General features: G+C 45.0%; 1 protein-coding gene across 1 annotated transcript; it reads left to right on the forward strand.

The window, feature by feature from the left end:
- Positions 1 to 3,356: 3,356 nt before the first annotated feature.
- On the forward strand, positions 3,357 to 20,912 carry BFSP1 (beaded filament structural protein 1). The gene is made up of 8 exons (XM_057423414.1): positions 3,357 to 4,049; positions 9,435 to 9,495; positions 12,903 to 12,998; positions 13,805 to 13,897; positions 14,494 to 14,601; positions 16,007 to 16,227; positions 17,571 to 17,656; positions 19,565 to 20,912. The coding sequence occupies exons 1-8, from the start codon at positions 3,679 to 3,681 to the stop codon at positions 20,509 to 20,511; spliced, it is 1,983 nt and encodes a 660-aa protein (XP_057279397.1). The 5' UTR covers positions 3,357 to 3,678; the 3' UTR covers positions 20,512 to 20,912.
- Positions 20,913 to 21,331: the final 419 nt, after the last annotated feature.

The raw sequence follows: 21,331 nt of genomic DNA on the forward strand, positions 1-21,331 counted from the left end.
GGGATGTTTGCTTAGTCCGTCTTCAAGTGCTTCAGGGACTGAGGTTTTGCAAACTTTTATTTCCTATGCTTCACTAGAGGAACAGTTAGACAACTTTCCTCATAACTCATTCATATCTTACACTGCAGAATTTAAACTCATTATTTCTTGTCCCATTCATCCTGCTCACTATGGACATAGAAAAGAAAAAAAATAACAAAACCTTTTTTTCTGTGTGCTGGATTCTTTTGTATTTGAATATATGATCCTTTGAGTCTTTGTTAAAGCTAATCAGCACAAATTCATTTCATCTTTCTCACTGGTCATATTCACAAGATGTTCTGCTTTGAACACCTTCACAACAGCTCTTTTCAGCCATGAGACATGATGTACATGAATGTGGCTTTTGAGCATCAGTTCTCAAAATGAAGAACATCCTCTATTTCCATCTAATGAGACCTTGCCACAAAATGCTTGTGATGCACTTCGTTAGCACATCATGCTCTGAAGTTTTGTTCTGGACTACAGGAACAGTAAGCTCTGGGCTATAGCATCAGGCTCTGAATAAAGTAACTTCAAAAGACAGCAATGGTGAACAAAGTGCCTCAGCTGTACTGTACCAGTAAAGGCCCACCGTTGTCTGTGATCATTTCATAGCAGCTGAACAGGCGTACTAACAAGCTATCAATCATGTTATTAGTGGGAAAATACTGAGCTTGAATTATTAGTTTGAAAACCCTGAGCAGGCTGTCTGTGGAGATCTGTTTCGACTCTTACCTTGTAATAGTGAAACATGCTATAGCAAACTCAGATTTTCCTAGTGGGAAACACAGAATAAATTCTAGCAACAAAAACCACTCTGTTTATGGACAGTGTCGCTGAGAGGCTTCTACAGATATTTTCATGTTATTCCCTAAGAAGTTAAAATCACAGAATCACAGAATCCTAAGGGTTGGAAGGGACCTCAAAAGATCATCTAGTCCAACCCCCCTGCAAGAGGAGGGTAGCCTAGAGTACATCACACAGGAACTTGTCCAGGTGGGCCTTGAATATCTCCAACGTAGGAGACTCCGCAACCCCCCGGGCAACCTGTTCCAGTGCTCTGTCACTCTCACAGTAAAGAAGTTTTTCCTGATGTTCACATGGAACCTCCTATGCTCCAGTTTACACCCATTGCCCCTTGTCCTATCACTGGACATCACTGAAAAAACCCTAGCTCCATCATCCTGACACTCACCCTTTACATCTTTGTAAACATCGATGAGGTCACCCCTCAGTCTCCTCTTCTCCAAGCTAAAGAGTCCCAGCTGCCTCAGCCTCTCCTCATAAGAGAGATGTTCCATTCCCTTAATCATCTTTGTGGCTCTGTGCTGGACTCTTTCAAGCAGTTCCCTGCCCTTCTTGAACTGAGGGACCCAGAACTGGACACAATACTCCAGATGCGGCCTCACCAAGGCAGAGTAGAGGGGGAGGAGAACCTCTCTTGACCTACTAACCACACCCTTTCTAATGCACCCTAGGATGCCATTGGCCTTCTTGGCCACAAGGGCACATTGCTGGCTCATGGTCACCCTCCTATCCACCAGGACCCCCAGGTCCCTTTCCCCTTCACTACTGTCCAGCAGGTCAGCCCCCAACCTGTACTGGTACATGGGGTTGTTCTTCCCCAGATCCCCCCAAGACTCTACACTTGCCCTTGTTGAATTTCATCAAGTTCCTCTCCGTCCAACTCTCCAGCCTGTCCAGGTCTCGCTGAATGGCAACACAGCCCTCTGCTGTGTCAGCCACTCCTCCCAGTTCAGTATCATCAGCAAACTTGCTGAGGGTACATTCAGTTCCCTCATCCAGGTCATTGATGAAAATATTAAACAGCACTGGTCCCAGCACCGACCCCTGAGGGACTCCACTAGTCACAGACCTCCAGCTAGATTCTGCCCCATTGACCACAACTCTCTGCCTTCTTCCTTCCAACCAGTTCTTGATAAATGCATGGGAGCTAGTGCTGCTTCCAGCCTCAGAGGGATGGGACAGTACTTGCATAGGCTATTATTGCACTGAAAGGATATCTAAAGCCTAAAACACCCTTGCCATGAAAATACATTGCCCACAATCCAGCAAAATCAATTTTCTGATCTCTTCTGGAAGACTAGCTTTGTAAAAAGCTCAGCTACATTGTTCAGCTGGGCAGGCTTGTCCAGCCAAAGAGCTACAAATGCCAACAGGTTTGAGCAGCATGAAAAGCGGCGGTTTCACATACACCGCTTATAAAGATCTCCAAAATTCATAACAAATGTATTCTAGTTCTGCAGTTTATGTAGTTCAGAGGCTGCCTGTGCAGCTGCACAATGTGCGTGCAAACCCTGCTTAGGTTTTCTGAAAGATCACTTGATCTTTCCCCACTGCACTTCCAAATAATCTGAAGCACATCAGGAAAGACGCAGAAAGCTTCCAATTAGCTTCTTTTTTCCTTCTGATTCAGATTCAATAACACAGGCCCAAACTTTAGAGTCTCCTGAGCACCCGGCTTCTGTCTTCACCTCTGCACTTGTCATCGGTAAGGCCACTCTCCATTAAGGTTTCAGTACATGCAATTTAAATATTCATGCAAGAAGTGTCCATTAAAAATAAACCGGTATTTTATTGTACATTAATTCATAACAGAGATCTGAATATGGACTGTCTTGGTACTGGGCCTTTTCAGCTGGGCGAATGGATGTGCTTCTGGAAGAACAGGCCCAACAAACAGCGTTTTGTGAAGGGAAAGACTGGTAAAAAAGTAACAGAGGAAATACATCCATCACTTCCACTGAAATTAAAGCCTCTCAGGGAATGGCAGCACTTGAGACTCCATTACAGTGGGAATGAAGGGAAGGAAGGAAGGAAGGACCGCAGTTCCCAGTAGTACAGCATGTCCACCAAGTCACGAAAAGACATGGCACTTAGCTATCCCCAAGGAAACCACCTTCCCAACATGGCCCTGTTAAGCTTGGGGTTTTTAGTAGCACTGCAGCTTTGATGCGCCTCACACCAGGTAGAAATAACCTGCAGGAAAGGCTGACATGAAGAAGAGTGAAGTGGGAACCGAGGAGGTAAAACTTGGACTTGGAGCAGGAGTCACATTGGCTTTTATACACCATCCCATCATCCTAAATGATCGCAAAACTGTCAAACAACAAAAGCCAAGCGCTGCCATCTGCTCACACCAAAATCCTGGCTCAGCAGAAGGCCTCTGCTCATAGCCCTGGGGACACCACCATGGGACAAAGCTCTCCCCCCAGCAGAGCCACGAAAGGCTTTGAGCTCAGGCTCCGAAACTGCAAAGCTCTCGTTTTGTTGTCCACGGGTAATGCTTTAATCCGCCGGGTGAAAGCTGGATGTAGTTCTCTTTTATTCTAGCCATACACAATTGCAAGCCTGGAAAAGGAAAGCCCCTCACCCTCCCGTACCCACTGCTCCTCCGAAATGCTGACGCCGGGAGAGGCAGCCCCAAGGCGGGGCCATAGGGATTTATTTAGTTCACTGCTGCAGATGATGCCTTTAGTGCCACAAACCGCCCTGGAGACAAATCCTTATCATCTGGGGGGGTGATTATGTTCAGTTCTTCCTCCTCAAACACCCCAGCTGTAATTCAGATCCGAACTGGAGAGGCAGGCAGGCACGCAAGAGGGGAACCCGGCACCACACAGCCCCCCCGAAGCCATGTACAGGAGCAGCTTCCTTCGCGAGGTGCGCAAGGAGAAGTACGAGCGGTCGGACGCCTACGATGAGCTGCGAGGCTCCCCCGAATTTGACAGTTTGGCCCAAGCCCGGGGCCTGGAGAACCTGCAGGAGCTCAACGAGCGCTTTGCCAGCTACATCAACCGGGCACGTGTGCTGGAGCAGCGCAACACCATCCTGCGCAAGCAGCTGGAGACCTTCCAGCGCATGGATGAGCTGGTGGGCTTGGACGAAGCCTTCGCGGGACAGATCGAGTTCAACCGGCAACGAATGCGGGAGCTGGCATCTGACCGAGCCAAGCTGGAGCGGGAGGAGAAGGATGCCCAGCGCATGCTTGATGAGTACCGCAACAAGTAAGGCTTACAAAGGGAGGAACATAGAGTGGTATGGTTTCCATAGTTAATCTTCGTAGTAAGGACAGGTTTGGTGTCACCAGCTCTACTTGTGCACAGGTGATGCCTCTCCCTGTGTATCAGAGTTGTAGCTGGGGATGGCAGGCAGTAAGTCCATGGTGAAAAGCAAGGTGACTGGAATTTGTGCATTCCATGGTCTCACTTCTACTAGACAGGCAACTGCCCTTTCCCTTCCATGGCAGCAGGTCTTTGCCATGGCACACATTGGTTGCTATTACTCATTAGCTTTAGCAGGACTGTGCTCTGGGCTGCCAAGAGGGAATAACCCAATTAGAAACCAAACAGCTCAAAGCATGTCTTGTGTCTGAGCAGTGCAGAGTTACACAACCTCGAATATGTTCTGAAATGTGAGGGATATCTCTGAGAAACTGTTATTTACAGGCGTTGTGAGATACCTGGGTGTCCAGCCACTACAGATGTGAGATGAAAGGACCGTAAATAAGCAAATTTTACATACCAAGAAAAAAAATCTAATTACTCTCCCCTTCTTCCTTGCATCCCACTATTTAATCTTCTGCTACTAAAGCAATAGCTGCAAGAACAAGTTTCCCCTAACTTCTTAACCTTAGTTGCACCGTAAATCACAGAGCAGGAGCCTTGGGGGATGAGCCATACGAGTGGCTCCTGACACATCTAGTCCCTTCCCTTCAGCAACAGGCAGTTTTGGTCATGTTGCTTTATTAATTACACAATGAGACTTGATGAGTATTGCTCATAAAAGGAGTGCTCACAGAAGAGAAGGGTCTTGGCCTCTTGTTACTTACTGGCCAGGGTTCTTTCCCCTTAAACATCTGTCTTGGCTAGTTCAGCCAGGAAGATTTGGCAGCAGCTTGGAGGGAGGAGCTCTTCATCCTCCCTGCCGAAGGGTGAGGGTGAATTCCATATAGCACACTCTAGCTTAGAAACACTTCTCCCTGACAGCGATGGGAAGGGGAAAGATGAAACATTTTCAACAAATCTGTGCAGCCACTCCCAGGCAATGCTCACCACACTTACCAGAAACACTTTTGTTAAGGCAGGAGGTGAACCATCTGAGCCCTATCTTGCTGCTGCAGAAATACAAAGGCCCTCAAGATTTCATCCCTTGTCTCCATCGCAGACTTTATGTCTGTCCTTGCCCAAACCACGTGATTTTTCAGTCTGACCCTCCACTAATTCCCCCTTCTCTGGACTAGAATGTGTAAGACTGATAATATTTCCCTTTTCTGTCTCCAAGCATTTTTCAACTGGAAAGAGCCCAAAACCAGATGCAAGATAATTGACGTCGAGGCCATCTGTGTCTTCAGGGCATGGCCTGATGATAACGCTGATCATCAGTAGCTGTACAGTCCCAACATCCTGCCCTCCCCAGCCCTGCACACCATCTGATACGCAGCGCTGCCACAGCTATTCCTGGAGCCACCCTGACATTTGAATTAAGAAAATGAGCCAGCTAAAAAAACTCTAATCTAAAAAAATAAGATTTCCAACCCAATTCGGTGGGCTGCCAGGCAAACAGCCCACGGAGGCTGTGAGCTACAACACAGCTATAGCAATGCCAAGCCCTGGTCTCTCATCTGACAGCAGAGAATTGCCCGCCCAGGTGCACTGAGGCTTAATGCTGGAAATGATCAGATGTCCACAATGCCCTAACTCAGTGCCAGTGAGCTACAAGATCCTGAGTAGGAAGGGGTTTTTACAGGCAATGCTGTAATTTAGCTGTTGGCTCTGATACTTGTTCATGTGTTTTTATTAGTGAACTCAGTACTCCAAAGTCTACCTGTATATTAGTGTGCCAGCTGTATAGAAACGTTTAGTGCTATGATAGAGCTGGGCAGAACTCTGTTATCTCTGTCTGGGGTGCCTGAGGGAGGAGAAGAATCAGTACAGCAAAACACACAATGCCTCCTTTGATTTCAACAGCTTGCAAGGAAAACTGGCAAGAAAAGAATGAGAAAAACTGGCCAGAAACATTTGGCTTGTCCTGGCAACCTGTTCATAGATTCCTGCATTCACCTGAGCAGTCTGTGGATCATTTGTTGGGTTTTGAGTTGAAGGAGTTAAAACAAGACCAGTGCTCTGACAATGTGTACTCTGCCTTCTCACCATCTTTCTAGCTCAAAGCCAACCTGATGGCTATGATTTCAGCTACTTGAACTTACAAGTAAAGCTATCTAAGCAAAATACAGGAGGAATAATGTTCTCTGCCGTGTTAGGGTCTTGCCATGCTCCTGAAACCAGAAGCATTCCTGTGCTGAAGACCTGCTCTCCCACCTGGGTCTGTACTCAGTCTGCAGCAGGCAGTGTGGGGTTTCTTGCTTCATTTGAAGCATAAAGCACTGCTTTTGGCACACAGTGCTTTCAGTGGAGCACTGTGTACCAGTTAATTGATAGAAGTGTGTGTCCTTCACTAATGCAAAGAATTTTAGCTCTTACAACCCATTCTTACATTCACACTTTGGTAAATAGATTTGTATCTGTAAGTAAATGTTTAAAAGTTGCATTTATGCAAGTAGACCTTTCAAAGCTGCATTTAAACACAGCAGGGCCTGGGATTACCGGATCTGTACAACTGAATGTGCATGAACTGCTGGAAAGTAGATCTTGTGTTACAACTTATTTTTAATCCTCTGTAGTCACAGTTATAGCTTTTCACATTAACATGAATAATTCAGACTCTGTGTCAGCAGAGAATTCTTTCTCTTGATGCTGAAAAAAAAAAAGCATTACTAGGAATTGTTTGTATGCATCTCACAAAAATACTAATCATGCTAATCTTATTTGGCATCATTATTATAGCAATGTTGCATCTGGCTGTGGGAAAGGACTGTATTTCTCTCTCTGATACTAGGGAAGAATGCTGAAACCCAGATTTTAGCACCCTTGACTGAACAGGATTAATTAACTTCAAAAATTAAAAGTCTTGCTAATCGATTATTTCATTTAAAATTCATTCTAATTCATTCTAATCTTGTGGGGTTTGCATGGCAGATGATTCCCTGGAAGTCACTAGACACTGAAATTGCCACTGTGTTCTCCAAGCTGCGTCGTGTAGTGATGCTCTGATGATGTGATACCCTTTGGGGCCACAGTGGAGACCCAACACCTGTGAAAGGAAACAAAACCAAGTAGGAAAACACAATAGTTATGGTATGGGGAGCAGTAGGGACTCCATTGGTAAAGCTATTTCTGTCCCTGTCTGCAGGGGTTGTTTGTGCTGCTGCTTCTCCTCTGGTGATGGGGAGGTCTTTATTCTGCTGCAGCTGCAGTTAAGGAGGTCCTGCCTGCCCTCCTCCCCCTCTCCAGACTGTCAAATCTTGCCTTATAGCTCTCAGCTGCTCAATAGCAGCTTCTTGGTAATGCAGGTACCAACAAACCTGTTCACAAATCAGCAGAGTACAGCCCTTACCCTAGCTTCTAGGATATAAACAAAAACTATTACTGGTCTGTCCGTCGTCCTTGCAGGACCAGCTTTTTGCAGTTTGTGCTCTCTTTGGCACCCAAATTACTGCTGTCTCTGTTGAGAAAAGGTTAGCAAAGTGCCTCAGGAAAAGTGAAAAGGAAAAATGTAGTAGAAAAGTTTAACCTCTGCTAATGGTAAGCCAAGAGCCTTCCTATATTGCCAAAAGAGTTCAGAAGGGTTCAACAGAGCGACAGCATTTGTCTTCATATTAAAGACACAAGGCTGACACCAGACTGATTACCTGGCCATGGAGGATTGCTAGGAACTATTGTGACTGTTTTCTCTTTGGAGAGGGGCAGCTCTTGCATTGCAGCAAAAGCAGGGCCCGAAAAACAAGGGCCAGGTGGAAAAACAAACTTAGTCATGGGCTTCCCTCCTGCATGTCCAATGCTCTCATCAGGCTGGCACCCCAGGATGTGGGGAGGGCTTAAGGGGTTTAACACCTAACTCTGAATCTATTAGGTTAGCATCTCTCTGTTGGGGCACTAAGAGAGGCGAAGGGAACCTTCAAAGCTCTGACCTGCCTTCTTTGAGCCTGGCAGCCCTCTCCACTCTGTTTCCTTCCCCCTTTTACCGTAAGCAATCCAAAGAGGTCTACTGCAGCTGTAAAGCTACTTGAGTAGGTGGAGAAGAGCTTTTATGTATGTTCAGTTCTGAATTCTGGTGAGGATTGTGCTGCGTTGATGTCCATTGCTTGTACTGCAAATGAAGGACATTCACCACCAGACTTCACTTGCCACCCACCATGAGGGTTTCTTGTAGAAATCAAGAAAATGCTAGCTTTTTATATCTCTGTATCTCTATTATTTTGGGGAAAGCAAAGGGATAAACTGCAACAGACACTATGTACTTTGGCACTGGCAGCAGATGTAGTTTGATGAGCCGCTTGTTCACTACTTATGGCAAAGTCTCATTACCTTGTACTATAAGATCTGGCTGTTTGTGTTTTTTTTTTAATGGGGTCTGATTAAACTGTATCTCCTGTTAAACATTTTATATACAGTTTCTTTAGGTAAATGAATAAAAATTTATAATCAACAATTAGGAAGTTTTGTACTCTGCAGCTAAGAGGTTTTTCTTGAAGATAAGTCAAGATACAAGTACAGAGCCCCAATTCTCAAAGAATGTGCTTTTTCCTCAAAGATAAACACGATGTACGTCCATTGTTACTTAGTACACGAACATGCACATTTTGCACTGGTAGATTTTTTATAAATGTATATGAACAGTTATAAATGTTATAAGTGTTATAACAATTGAAACAGTTATAAATGTATATGAACAGTCTTACTAAGACTCACATATGATTTTGACCAGGTTAAAATCTGATTGCTATATCAAAGAGGACACAAAGCTTGATCCATCAAAGCATCCTAATACATCATTAATCATACACAATCAATATGTGAAATTGCAATCTTTGTGTTTAATGTGTCTGTCATGAAAATGCTTACTGAACAACAACAGGTAGAATAGAAAACCAAGTGCTCTGTAATTAAATGCTAATTTGCCAATGTAGCAAATACTCACGTGGTAACCACTGATGAATGGCTGTCACTGCAGTCCAACGCTAATCAAATACAATTTTATTGTAAATAATCTATTCTTGGGCTTTCGGTGAAAAAGTGATAGCAAATAGGTGGCATTCTGTTGTCATTTGCTACATAAATTGAGGGCAAGACATTAGTAAATCCTGGGATTACTCTCAGCATCTGGACCAAAAAAAAAAAAGCAATGCTAATGCATAAGTAAATCTTTTGGCCCCTTTCAAGATTCATATTCTGCTTTAGTGTGAAGCATATATTGTGCTTGAAAGTGCAGATGAAAATGCAGTTTGCAGAAGGATGAACCATTGAACCTCATCTCCTTTGTTCTGTTTGCAGGTATAGAAATGAACGTGAATACCAGCAGAAGCTAAAGGAAACCCTTGAACGCCTTAATAAGGTAAGACAGGAAAAATGGAAAAGGAAAGGTCTTTATGATTTCTCTAAGCAAGCTGTTTTGAATAAGCAGTGGGAAGATAAAATGTCAGACCACAATATTTCTTGTCATTATGCACTGATGAAAAGTTCTTCTTCCCCTTCATTCACCTCCCTGAGCTTTGTGCAAATGGCTGAGCCTCGGTGTGTGCGTACACAGCGTGTATCGCCCTGCTCTGTACAGTCCTGCTGATTTTGGCTGTGTAGCACCATGCCATCTGCAGCCCGCAGCCTCAGATGTGCTCACGCCTTCAGTAACTTGTCTGTAAGACCGAGAACTAGGAGGACCTACTGAGCAACACTCGTTTTGGAGCATCAGCAATGGCTCCTGCGTACATTTTGGGACCTGGAGTTGACACACATGTTGCTTCTTCCACATCCAATATGCAAGTTCACTCTTGCCGAAGCTCTCGCTCATGCTTACGTGCCTTTAATAACTCTTTTTCACTCTGCTAGGACTCTTGTTTGTTTGGTCTTTTCTAACTTGGAAGGCAGTTTCTGAGTGAGTTGGAGTTTACACTCAGAGTAGGAGTTTAGGAAAAACCAGAGGTAGGAGAAGCCCATTTATTAGTCTTACCATGCAGGCAATACATGTATTGAAGGATCTGAAATGTGACCAGAGAAAACGTTTGTTGCTAAACACCTTCTCCATGACCCTTATATTTTAATATAGCTACTGTATTAAAGTATGCTTAGTACTAATATTGTAGCATGAGACAATGCTGATGATGTCTAAATCTTGAAGTTTGGTGTGTCTCAAAGCTCCTCAGTCCCTTGCAGGATATAGTCAGCCCTTCCTAGGATACACCCTCCACTTTGCATTAGGTTTCCAAACAAAAGAAAAGCCACATCCCCCCCCACACACACACACCTTGGATTTGTACCTTTTGCAGTGAAACACGAGGAATGTTTCTATCAAGCCACAATTTCCTGAACTAATGCCATGGAAAGAGAACTGATGATGTTTGTCATCATGCTGATGATAAACCCAGAGAAAAGATACAGTTTACTAACACATTTAGGAAGTTTCCAAACAAGGTCTGTGAGAAAGCCTGATTCGTCTTCTCCTGCTGCTAGTTTTTGTCTGAGTGAAGAAAATTGCATTTTATCCTTTCCCAGATCTACTTTTCACAGCTTATCCTTCATCTTCAGTATTTGGAAACAATCACAGTGAAAAACAGAGATATTTTGTATTTCCCTGCTACATATGGCAGGAACTGTTTTGCTTGAGCACTGTCATGTCAATGATATGCATGTTTTATGTGAAAGAAAACGTGCATTTTAGCATTGCTATCTCCAGTAAGCTCTAGATATCCTGCATCATTGCTATTTTCCAGTGTGCTAGCAGGGTTCTTGGACATCCTGCAAGGTCTTAAAAACTAATTGTGGAGGCACTTTGTAAGCGGTAGCTGGACCTGGTGGGTCCATCTTCACAGTTCCTCTCAGCCAATCTGCATCTGAAAGAAAGTGAATTGGTTTGGCAACCCCAGGCAAAGCTGACATGATCTTAAGCTTTAGGGGATGTTATTATCCCAGGTTGTGTCTGGGCTGTCCCCATTGCAGCAGCTCCTTGCATTGGGGCACCAAATGCTGGAGAGAACACAGCTGATTTTCTGTACAGGTGCTCAAGACATAGCCTGAAAAGTGCATGCACAGATATAAATTCATGCCTTTTCCACCAGCTGGGGAACCTATTGAAAAATCAGCAAACACTGTTTCTGGAAAGTTCCAAGTGATTTCTCTTCCATGGTAAATGAAAATGCTGACTCAGCACATGGATCGTCGTTCTGGAATCAGCACCTAAAGCAGAACAGATTTTTCTGAAGTTGATTGAATAGGAAATACTGCAAGGTTCAGAAGAAAATGTGTAGGCACTGCACTGTTCTGATGTACAGCATCATCGGTGAAGCTGGTCTATTGGAAAGCAGGGAATAAAAGCATAAGTATTTTTCCCCTTTGAAGGAACATTTGGGAAGCTGAACACTGCTTTTGCTTATTACATGCAGAAATATTTGATTATCAGTATTATCTAGAGGCCTGGGGGGGGGGGGGGGTTTGGCTCTTTCCCAGACCTCCCAACATGGCCATTGTCCTGCTGATCTTCCTGTCAATAGGAGGACAGAGGAGTGCAGAAAAGCAGCGGCATTTCTGCTGACTGGCTCTGAATGTGCTGGTTTGGATGTTTCTGCATTAGCCACTGTCTCACAAAGCAGAGAGACTGATGGAGAGGTCTCTGGCAGGGAGGCTCAGCAGCATAATGAGACAGCTAACATCTACACATTTTTGGGATAGCACATGCTGTGCACGTGGAAAAGGAAAAATCCCCATCTAAGAGTCATGTGCTGCACCCATAGAATTCAGTGGTTTATTTACAACCTGCAATCCATTCACTGAGGCATTTTTAGGGCTGGTAATGGCACATCAGTGTATGGTATCAGAAGTGGTATATTAGTGTTATTTAATGGTAAACCTAATCAAGAAGGCATGCTGTAAGTAGAAAAATAAAGCTCTTTCCCCCACACTTATATATTTGTAAAATATATTGCCATGTTCCACAGAAATTATTTGATATTCGACGGTTTGTATTAAATGAAATAACACTGGGAAAAAATGAATTGACCTTTGAACAGAAATGGAGATTTCACTGGATTTAAATACCAGTGCCACTCATACCTACGTACTTCGAGTTCATAATTGCTACTCATACACCTTGTCCTCTGAATTAACTGAACATGCTGAATTTTCATCCTCACAAATCCCAATGTACCAGAAACTTCTGCAGCAAAGTGGGGTTTTTCTTAGCCTTGCTCATCTGTCATTTTATTTGCAGAAATGATTCCAACATTTCTGGTGTTTGAGAATACACCAAAAGGAGTGAAAATACTTTGGACTGTCCTGTTTGTTGGTTTTTATTAAGGGCTTCTTTAGTGGGGATATTAAAAAAGCATCAGGGTACTTCAGGCCCTGTCACAAACACTAGAGAAGTTAATGCCTTAGCCTGTGGATCTGTTCTAAGATTCATGCACCATTGCAAGCTTTTAGCATCAAAGACTGGTATTTCATAGCATCTATTACTTGGCTCCCAGCATTCACAAAGCATATGGTTAACGTATTTTGAGTGTACCAGTGCCAAACTGTATCATACTTTATATTTGTGCAGAAAAGCAGTGTGTACAATGGGAAAACACGATAAATAAGATGCCTCTTGTTTGTGGGTTTCATAATATTTTTGTTTCGCCCAACAGGTTGCAATTCTCCATGCAGGCTGCGTGGTGTCCACGCACATGCAACTCACTTTATGGTCAAGTGGCTGCTGTGATTCTGGCACTTCAACAATATGTACTAACCCTGCCACATGTCTCTGCATTGCAGGAAGCTGATGAAGCACTGCTGTGCAACCTGGAGCTGCAGATCGAGTCCCAGTTCCTGCAGGATGACATTAACGCCACAAAGGACAGATACAAGAAGGTAAATGGCTGAATTTGCTGTTTTCCTTAGCTCTTTCCTTCTAGAGACGTGTCAAGACTTGCCCTTCACCATCTGTTCCAATGGCAAATTAAAGCAAATCCTATTTACATTTTGATGGGTAAAGACAGCCCTATATATTTCCAAGCCCAATGGCTGGGTGGCTGCAAGCATCCAGCTGACTCCCTTGGTTCCAGTGCCTACAGCTGTAGTAATGTCTTGAATGTGTTGACCTGTTATCATGATTCAACTCAACATGCTGGTCAAGCTGTCTTGTATTTCATGCTAAGAAGCTACTGCTTTCATCAGATGGGGATATCCAATTTTCTGCACCAGAGTATTCCAGTTAATCATCAGACGTAAGCCTGTGGCTCTACTATTATGCTGCATCCAACTCTAACACATGCAGCCCCCTTCTCCTTCCTGGTAGAGCTGTGAGGCTTGGAGCAGGCCACTGTCCCATCTTTGCTCTTTTTGAAAGAACAGATTCACTTTTTTGGACCATATGCAAAGGTATCTGTGGTTCTCATTTTGAAAAGCTCCTGTGCACTGATTCCTTAAGTAAGACTATGAACTGTACTGTCACATAGCCAATGCCTGTTATGTACCTTCAGCATGAGGAAACTGTTAGCACGCATGCACTCCAAATCAGGTCTAAAACCACATTCCAAGACTAAGTCTGAACATGAACTGGTCTTTTATATGCTGAAAGATGTAAATACCTAGGAATAAGCCCCAGAAGTGGAGCATCTTGAAGGCAGCACCTTGCTATAGCATTTTCTGATTAAATGCTTTTTACTTTACCACAGAACCTTATGGAAATCCAGACCTACGTCAATGTTTTGCAGCAGATCATCCAGACAACCCCTCGTGTGTCCCCTATAACCACTGGCATATGTGAGGCAAGTATTGCTCTCAGAAAATACATACTGCTCTAAGTAAGAAAGAGAAATTGTAGCTTTGGAACACTGGACTGATCAGGAGAATAGAGATTGTGTTAGTCAAGCACACTATAACATATGTCTCAGCCTCAGAAATGGCTGGTTTAAAGGTAGTTGGAGCAGTTGTGCTTGCTGTCTGAGGATGGCAGGGTATATGAGTATTTACAGAGAAAGTAAATCTTATCCTAACGGGGCGGTAAGATGTGTGAAAACTTGTAAATCAAATAAATGGCTACAGACTAAATGAAAACTTGGTGATTCCTACCAAGACGTGGCTGTGCCAAGGATGTTTATTAGCTGGAAGAAGATACGAACTTCTGCATCTACAGGGTTTAATTTCAACATAAGCTGTACTTCTACAGTCCTGACAAGTGACATCTTTTATTCCTGAAGCCATGTCACAGGGTCTACTTGAGGTTCAATACCCATCATTTTCTTTGCCTTCTGCAGTTTTCTGTTTGCATTTACAGCTTCTTTCCAGTAGCGGACTTTAGTTTGGCTCTTTTTAACAGAGTGAAACATACTTTCTGTACACAACGCTGTTTTCTTCCAACCAGGAAAAACTGATAGCAGAGAGGAGGATCCCTGTTCTGCAGAGCCAGCTGGAGGAATACAAGAGCATCCTCTGCCAGCTACAGGCACAGAAATACAAGCTGCAGACTGAGGTACTGTCATCACTAGCCATAAACACAACCGAGATGCTCATGAACACTGCTCTTTTTATGGTCACATGGTAAAACCTGAATGGCCTTTAATGGGGTTGACTTGGAGGTGTGTTTCTTTTAGTTTTCCATCTTTTTCTTCAGCTGTTTCATTCCCATTCTCTCAGTGTTTCGAACTGTAAGGTTTAGATGGCCAGGGAGGGCTGCAGGTATCACAGCCATAATGAAGCAGTGGTGGAAGAAGGTTTCCACATTGCAGCTGGTTTCCTGGAGGACAGAGTCAGCAGGAGGCTGGGAATGGAAAGGTCACACAGGGCTGGTCTGGCTTACTTTCTTACTGAGCTCAGGCTGGAAACTGGCTCCATGAAAAATGATGGTGGACCTTCAGGGCTCTGCTGAGAGGTTATCGAGGCCACTTCAGGAGAACCAAACATTAAAGAGGTCTGTGGTACCCGTTCACTGGTACACTGCAGTATAACCAAACTAATGCCAAGGGACTTAGATCCTAAATTTAGGCTTTTTAAAAGGTTTTTGCAAATCTTGGCTGTAACATATAGAAATAAATCAATTATTAAAGAACCCATTAGCCAGTTACTGCTCCATTAGCTTTTTGTGAGCTCATCTCTTTAAAAGCTGTTTGAAGGAAAAAAAAAAAGGCAAACAATGAAGTGATAAAAGAACCATGATAAAGAGCTGAAAATAGCAGAGGAAAGTAAGAGCACAACGGACACCGCCGAATACCCCACCTGCAACTGCCGGCCCTGGTTTTGTCAAGGCACCTATCGCCACCTCCTGGTGGACGTGCTATCCGATACCTGGAGCTGAAGCCTTAGGGCACAGCAGTTATTTTTATTGCTGGAGTAAAAAAGCCAAGGACTTGAATTCAAAATGAAGGGTTCTTATTTAAAAAAAAGACCCTTCCTTAAGCTCCCGTGCTTGGTCTGCAGACCACAGAGATGGAAGAACAGGTTTTGCCTGGCCACAGCTTCCCAGTTAAGCACTTCTGCTGTCGGTAAGACACTGCCTGCTCTGCCAAGGCAATCCACAGTGAGACAACAGCCAGTCTTGGGGAGGGGGGGAAGGAGACATCACACCCTTGTTCCCCTGGTGTACACTGATCCCGTCATGCTTATTGTGGAAAAGAAGCCTTGGGATAAACAAGGGTGCAAGGGGGGAAGTTTTTGGTTTTGAATAACTAACCCAACGCAGTGCAGCTTCACACATCATAACAAAACATGTCTGGCCTTTAGTTACCCTTGAAATACTGGGATGCTGAATCATAGAATCACAGAATGGTTTGGGTTGGAAAGGACCTTAAGATCATCTCGTTCCAACCCCCCTGCCATGGGCAGGGACACCTCGCAGTGTTTCAGAGCTGCTTCTTTCACCCACTGATTTTGTTTACCAGACAACCATGCTGGAGCAGGCGATTAAAAACACGCAGGAGAGTTACGACGATGAAATTCAGCTTTACAACGAGCAGATCGAAAACCTCAGGAAGGGGATAGAGGAGGCGGAGAGGACCTTGGAGAAGTACACAACCGACTGCCGCCAGCTGGTGATCTACCAGCAGTCCCTGGAGAATGAGCTGGAGCGGTACAAACGCATCATCGAGAACGAGGACAGCCGGTAAGGCTGGTTTCTGGACTCTCCAAAGGGGACAGTGATGGCTTTTATCTCCTTTAGGAAACGCATGCTTGAGGGCGTCTGATCTACCCAAAGCCACTGCCATTTCACACCTTTTACTGGTGCATGTTCAGGGTCGGTAATTTAAATAGATGTAAAATCTGGTCAAGCCTCTGCCAAGGAAGGGGTCAGAGCCATTTTGAGCTGCTTCTTTCTACACAGTCTCCTTTCCATACACTGGCCAGGCATCAGTGCACAGACATCAGGAGCACACAAAAGCAATCTAAACGCCTTCTCCACTGCTTGTGTGTTAGTGAAGCTCGTTGGGGTGTTACAGGCAGGTTGTATTTGCGAGGCTCAGGCAGGGCAAATGTCCTGAAAAGCGAAGCACTCTTCACAGCAAACCCATTCTTCAGGCAGGGGCTGAAAAACGGTGTAATGTAAGTCAGGGATTTGGGTTGTTTAAACCTAAGGAGGAGCACTGGCTCCCTCTAATGTCAACCATCAACCTCACATGAGGAGGAATAAAAGGAGCTGGGCTTTCACAGCTGCATGCACAGGCAGCAGAGCCAGAGCCAAACTGCTATGCTGAGTTGTCCAGAAGATGCAGGGGAAGGACCCTCACTAATAGCCAACCTCACATGTGGGGAACAGATATTTCACCAGTTTTCACCGTCTCATTTTGGACACTGCATTCAGGTTAGGAATCTGATCAGGATAGCTGCCAAAACCCCAAATGTGCATCTCTTGCACATTTACACCGGGCCAGAATGTTCTCTCACATTCTGGCAGAGCAGACTGGAAAGGCCACAGACACAGTAACTGGTTTGCATATAGGCCAGCCTCTCAATTTTCATTTTTAACCCCTGATTCCTCATATATTTTTCCAAGGAAGACTGCTCGGTTTTCGTCTTGCCCTTCTGAAGTCAGGCACATGCAGGTAACTTTGTAATGGCTGCCAAATTTCATCTTACCAGCCAGCAGGTATAGCTCTTGCTGACCTCTGGTAACTGTGGATTGACTGTTTGCCCATCCAAAATCCTTCCCATCCTTTCAAAGCGCTGTGCTAAATTACAAACCTGTTGCTATGCATTTTAATTACTGGTGTACTTTACCTACTGGAGCATCCCACATCTCCTGCTGGTGGAAATCAGCCTGACTCCTGCGAAGGTGCTGTGGCTGTGTTGAATTTCCCCAGACAAGAAGCATGCTCCCATCATTCTCTTTGACTCCTCACCACGGAGAAATACATTTCTTTAACCTCCATGCTTCATTTTGCATGATCTCACTTGCTCTTGATGGAAATGAGGGGGAGAGATCTGACCGATGCGCGTCTTCTCCGGCAGGTTAAACTCTGCTATAGCAGGAACGCCAGTCACACTCTTCACGCAGATCTATAGACCTGTCCAGCCTCAAGCTTCGAGGGGAAGAGGTAAACCTGTGACATGTCTTCCTGTGTCTGTCAAGAGCAGTATCTTTGTATTTTAAGATGTTTTTCCATTTGTCTTCCATACCGACACCAGCTGTGACAGCCTGACTCCAGCTTGCTAAGTAAATGCAATGATTTCAGCTTACCAAGTAAATGCAGTGATTTCAGCTTACCTCAGCTGGCTTTGGGACAAGCTGTCAAAGGCCAAAACCACAAGCAAAAGAGTTTCTCTGCTAATACCTCTGCAATCTACTGCTTAGGCCAATCAATAGAGCACAGTCAAAAGGCACCTGAAACTATGGCAAGAACTGGGGGTTTGTGCTGACTTGTTGAGAGTCATTGGTTCACACTTCAGTGACGTTACAAGAGTATCAGGGGGTGTTGAGTGCTGCAGGCAGGCAGAGGACACCCCTTTGGGCCTGTTTACATCCCATTACCTGATTTCCTCTGAATGGTGTTTCCTCCATGTTGTAGGATTGCTTGTTAGACCTGGGATGCTTATAAACATGGTGACAAGGAAATGGCCATGATTAAACTAGTGAGGCTGCTCTTAACAAAGAAGGGAGTTGATTTACAGACAGGTGCTGTGGGTGCTGACATACAGGATGACTTACTGTAGATTAAATCCAAGGCTCACTGAGGTTCTACTAATAACAAACTGTCCTGAGAAGGGAGATAAACTGCCAAATGAGGGATTTTTTTGGAGTGCAGCTGTAATTTTTCTAGCTGCTCCGTGAACCATAGAAGTTGTTTATGGAATGAGTCCATAATGCCTGGGGATAAATCCTCAGCAGCTGTAAAGAACTGCAAAGTGCTGTTTTATACCAGCTGAGGGTTTGGCCTGTCTCTGGCTATACCTCTGCTTCCTACCTGCGAGGTGAGCAGGGCATTTCACCTGTGTTACTGTACCTGCCACACGGGACAGAGCACCTGCCTTGGGGAAAGCATATTAATACCTCTGTTCCCATGTTCCTGTAATTCCCAGTACCAACCTCTGCCTCCTCTGCTCTAGCAGTTCATGACATGCACATCAGTAGCCTGCCTGTGCTCCTGCTGAGCTGCCATGGGCTCTGTGGCTACTGATAGTGCAGGAGATCTGAACACAGCCCATGGGCAGGGGTTCCCTCTGCGTGTGCCTAGAGCTCAACATCAGCGTCTGAGCAATGCCCAAGTGCTGCTCCTCAGCACTGCTGATGGGGTAGCTGCTCAGCTCTGTGCCCTCCTGATGCACCCCCCCTGCATCTGCCCATCCCCAAAACTGCTGTGAGGGGAGGTGCCTGGCTCACTCTTAGCCCCCCTGGGACACAGAGGTGAGGTGCCCCCCTGCAGAGCCTTCAGAAGCACTGGAATAGCTGGTGACGACACTCACCTTCCCCATCAGGGCTGGACCACTCACCCAGGAAACTTGTGTTCAGCAGGAAGCCTTTAAATTGGGGTTTTGGTTGTTCCTTTCCCGTCCCTAAACAGTAACAGGAGTTGTAAAAGCCAGACAAACTGTTTCCACTTAGTCCTACTGCCAGGCTTTGGGTACTTGGCTTCAGTCTCAGCTTTAGGAGACGAGGTTCTTGTCCAGTGGACAGGGCCAAACCTTGCCACCATGCCTGGGAGGAAGGTACTGAGCCTGGCTGCAGCAGAGGGCTCCTGATGAGCATTGATGCAGGCCTGATAGGGGAACCACACACACTTCCCTGTCCTCACACTCTATATGGCAGTGGTTAACCACAATGCTAAACAGCTACTTGGTCAAGGGGCCCACGTAAAAGAAGAGGCTGTTTAATGCTCTGATGGGAGCTGTGCTCACACTTGCTGCTTCATCCAGTTCCCCACCTGCAGCAGTGAGGGGCAGCACCAGCATTTGCAGCGACCGTGTTCAGCACTGTTTGTTGTTTGTTCTGTTTGGTTTTTCCCTAGATATCACCCAGGCCGTGCAAGACATCGCCAGTGTCAAGCCCAGACAAAAAGCTCTGACAAAGAAAATTGCCAGGAAAAAGGGGCTGATGTCTAAAGACATAACTGACGGTCTTTCACCTGAAAGAATGTATGAAAGAACTCTGGAAGGTTTTGACCAAGATCAGCTGGAGTTCAGGCACGAAGGCTCGGTCACATGTGAACCTGGGCAGGAAGAATTAGAACTGGATGAACAAGAAATGGGCCCAGAGGACGTACCCGATGGAGCCCAGATAAGTAAAGCCTTCAATAAATTGTGTAGCCTTGTGAAAGAGAAAATAAGAGTCCACAAGAAAGCAGAGCCTAAACCTGATGCCTATCCCAAAGGGCGTTACGTGCTGGTAACAGGGGAGGAACGCTATGAAGAACCTTGCATCTTGGCCCCCACCGTCCCATCAGGAGCAGGGATCATAGTTTCCAACAGCAACGGGAAGGTGATGAACGGTGGTGAAGTGGAGCCCATTCCAGAGCTACCGGAACCTGCTGAAGAAGCAGAAAAAGAGAAAGCGGTTATCTGTGAAAGGAGGGAAGAGTTTGAAGTCCAAGATAAACAGAAAGAGGAAGAGAAAGAAGAAATACTTGAATGGGGCAGAAAAACAAGAGGAAGAATTGAGCAGATCACAAAGTATCCAGACATTTCTGAGCCTGAGGCAGTTCCTACCCCTGGTCCAATAAGCCCAACTGAGCCAGGAGTCCTTCGAGAGGCAGAATGTGACCGAGAAGATAAGCAGGGCCTTTTGTTCAGGGAATCAGGTTTGCCTGGCTCCATGAGCTACGAGAAGGTGGAGGTGGTGGAGTCCATCGAGAAGTTCTCAGACGACAGAATTCAGACGTATGAAGAAACAGCGATGATTGTGGAAACAATGATAGAGAAGACAAGCAAGAAGAAACCAGGTGACAAAGGCTCTTAAGTGACAGACCCCCCCCCTTGATAGTCAACTTGTCTGGCATAGTTATCAAATGACTGTTTTTTTTCCTGACCGAATGATACAGTAGTGAGGTTTTTGCTGTTTGGTATGGAACAGGTTGATACCTTGATGGCAATTCCGTCTGACATAGGCTCACCTTTGGTGCAACGACCATTAGAGTGCTCCAGGGCAACAAGTAATAGGCACATCCTATGCGACTGATTCTCACGATTAGGACACGTTAAAAGTAATTAATATTATTATTATTATTACATTGCTGCCTGGCTGTCCACAGGATCCGGGACAAATCTGCATATTCCTCTGCTGCTCCTATAGCTGCCTTATGATTCCCCATCTCTGACAGCTGCAAATGTTAACTTGTGACATCTGGTTCATTTAATAAAAGTTTTGCCTTCTACTGAAGATACCCACTGTGGGTTTGTGTTGCCTCTACCACTGAGTAACCATCCCCACTATGAACAGCAACTGACTGGGTGTGCAGGAGTTCTTCCAGGGGAAGGGCTGGATACCTGTTAAAAAACATACTCCAAATCTCTCCCAGTGACACTTAAATAGATATGAGCTTGGCAGGCCTTTCTTTTTGGATCTAAACACAAACCCTCTGTATTTGAAATAATCTTACTGCATATCTTCTCAGAATAAAACTTGAAATTCCACTAAAGTGAGGGCTAACCCTGATAAAGAAACTAAAGCCATTACTTGGCCTTCACCATCACAACTAAGGTATTTATGAACACCAGCAGGCTTTTGAGCAGACTGCAGCCAACTCAACCACCCATGTGTTTTGGTATTTTTTTGTTAA

The sequence above is a fragment of the Pezoporus wallicus genome, unplaced genomic scaffold, assembly GCF_028554395.1.
Source record: "Pezoporus wallicus isolate ANWC-B61680 ecotype Strahan unplaced genomic scaffold, APGP_CSIRO_Pwel_v1 contig_4191, whole genome shotgun sequence".
In the NCBI taxonomy this organism is placed as follows: Eukaryota; Metazoa; Chordata; class Aves; order Psittaciformes; family Psittacidae; genus Pezoporus; species Pezoporus wallicus.

Coding starts and splice junctions, on each gene's coding strand:
- BFSP1 (XM_057423414.1), top strand. CDS start 3,679: ATGTACAGGAGCAGCTTCCTTCGCGAGGTGCGCAAGGAGAAGTACGAG. Junction 9,496..12,902: donor CCCTTGAACGCCTTAATAAG/GTAAGACAGGAA, acceptor TCTGCATTGCAG/GAAGCTGATGAAGCACTGCT. Junction 13,898..14,493: donor TAACCACTGGCATATGTGAG/GCAAGTATTGCT, acceptor TCTTCCAACCAG/GAAAAACTGATAGCAGAGAG.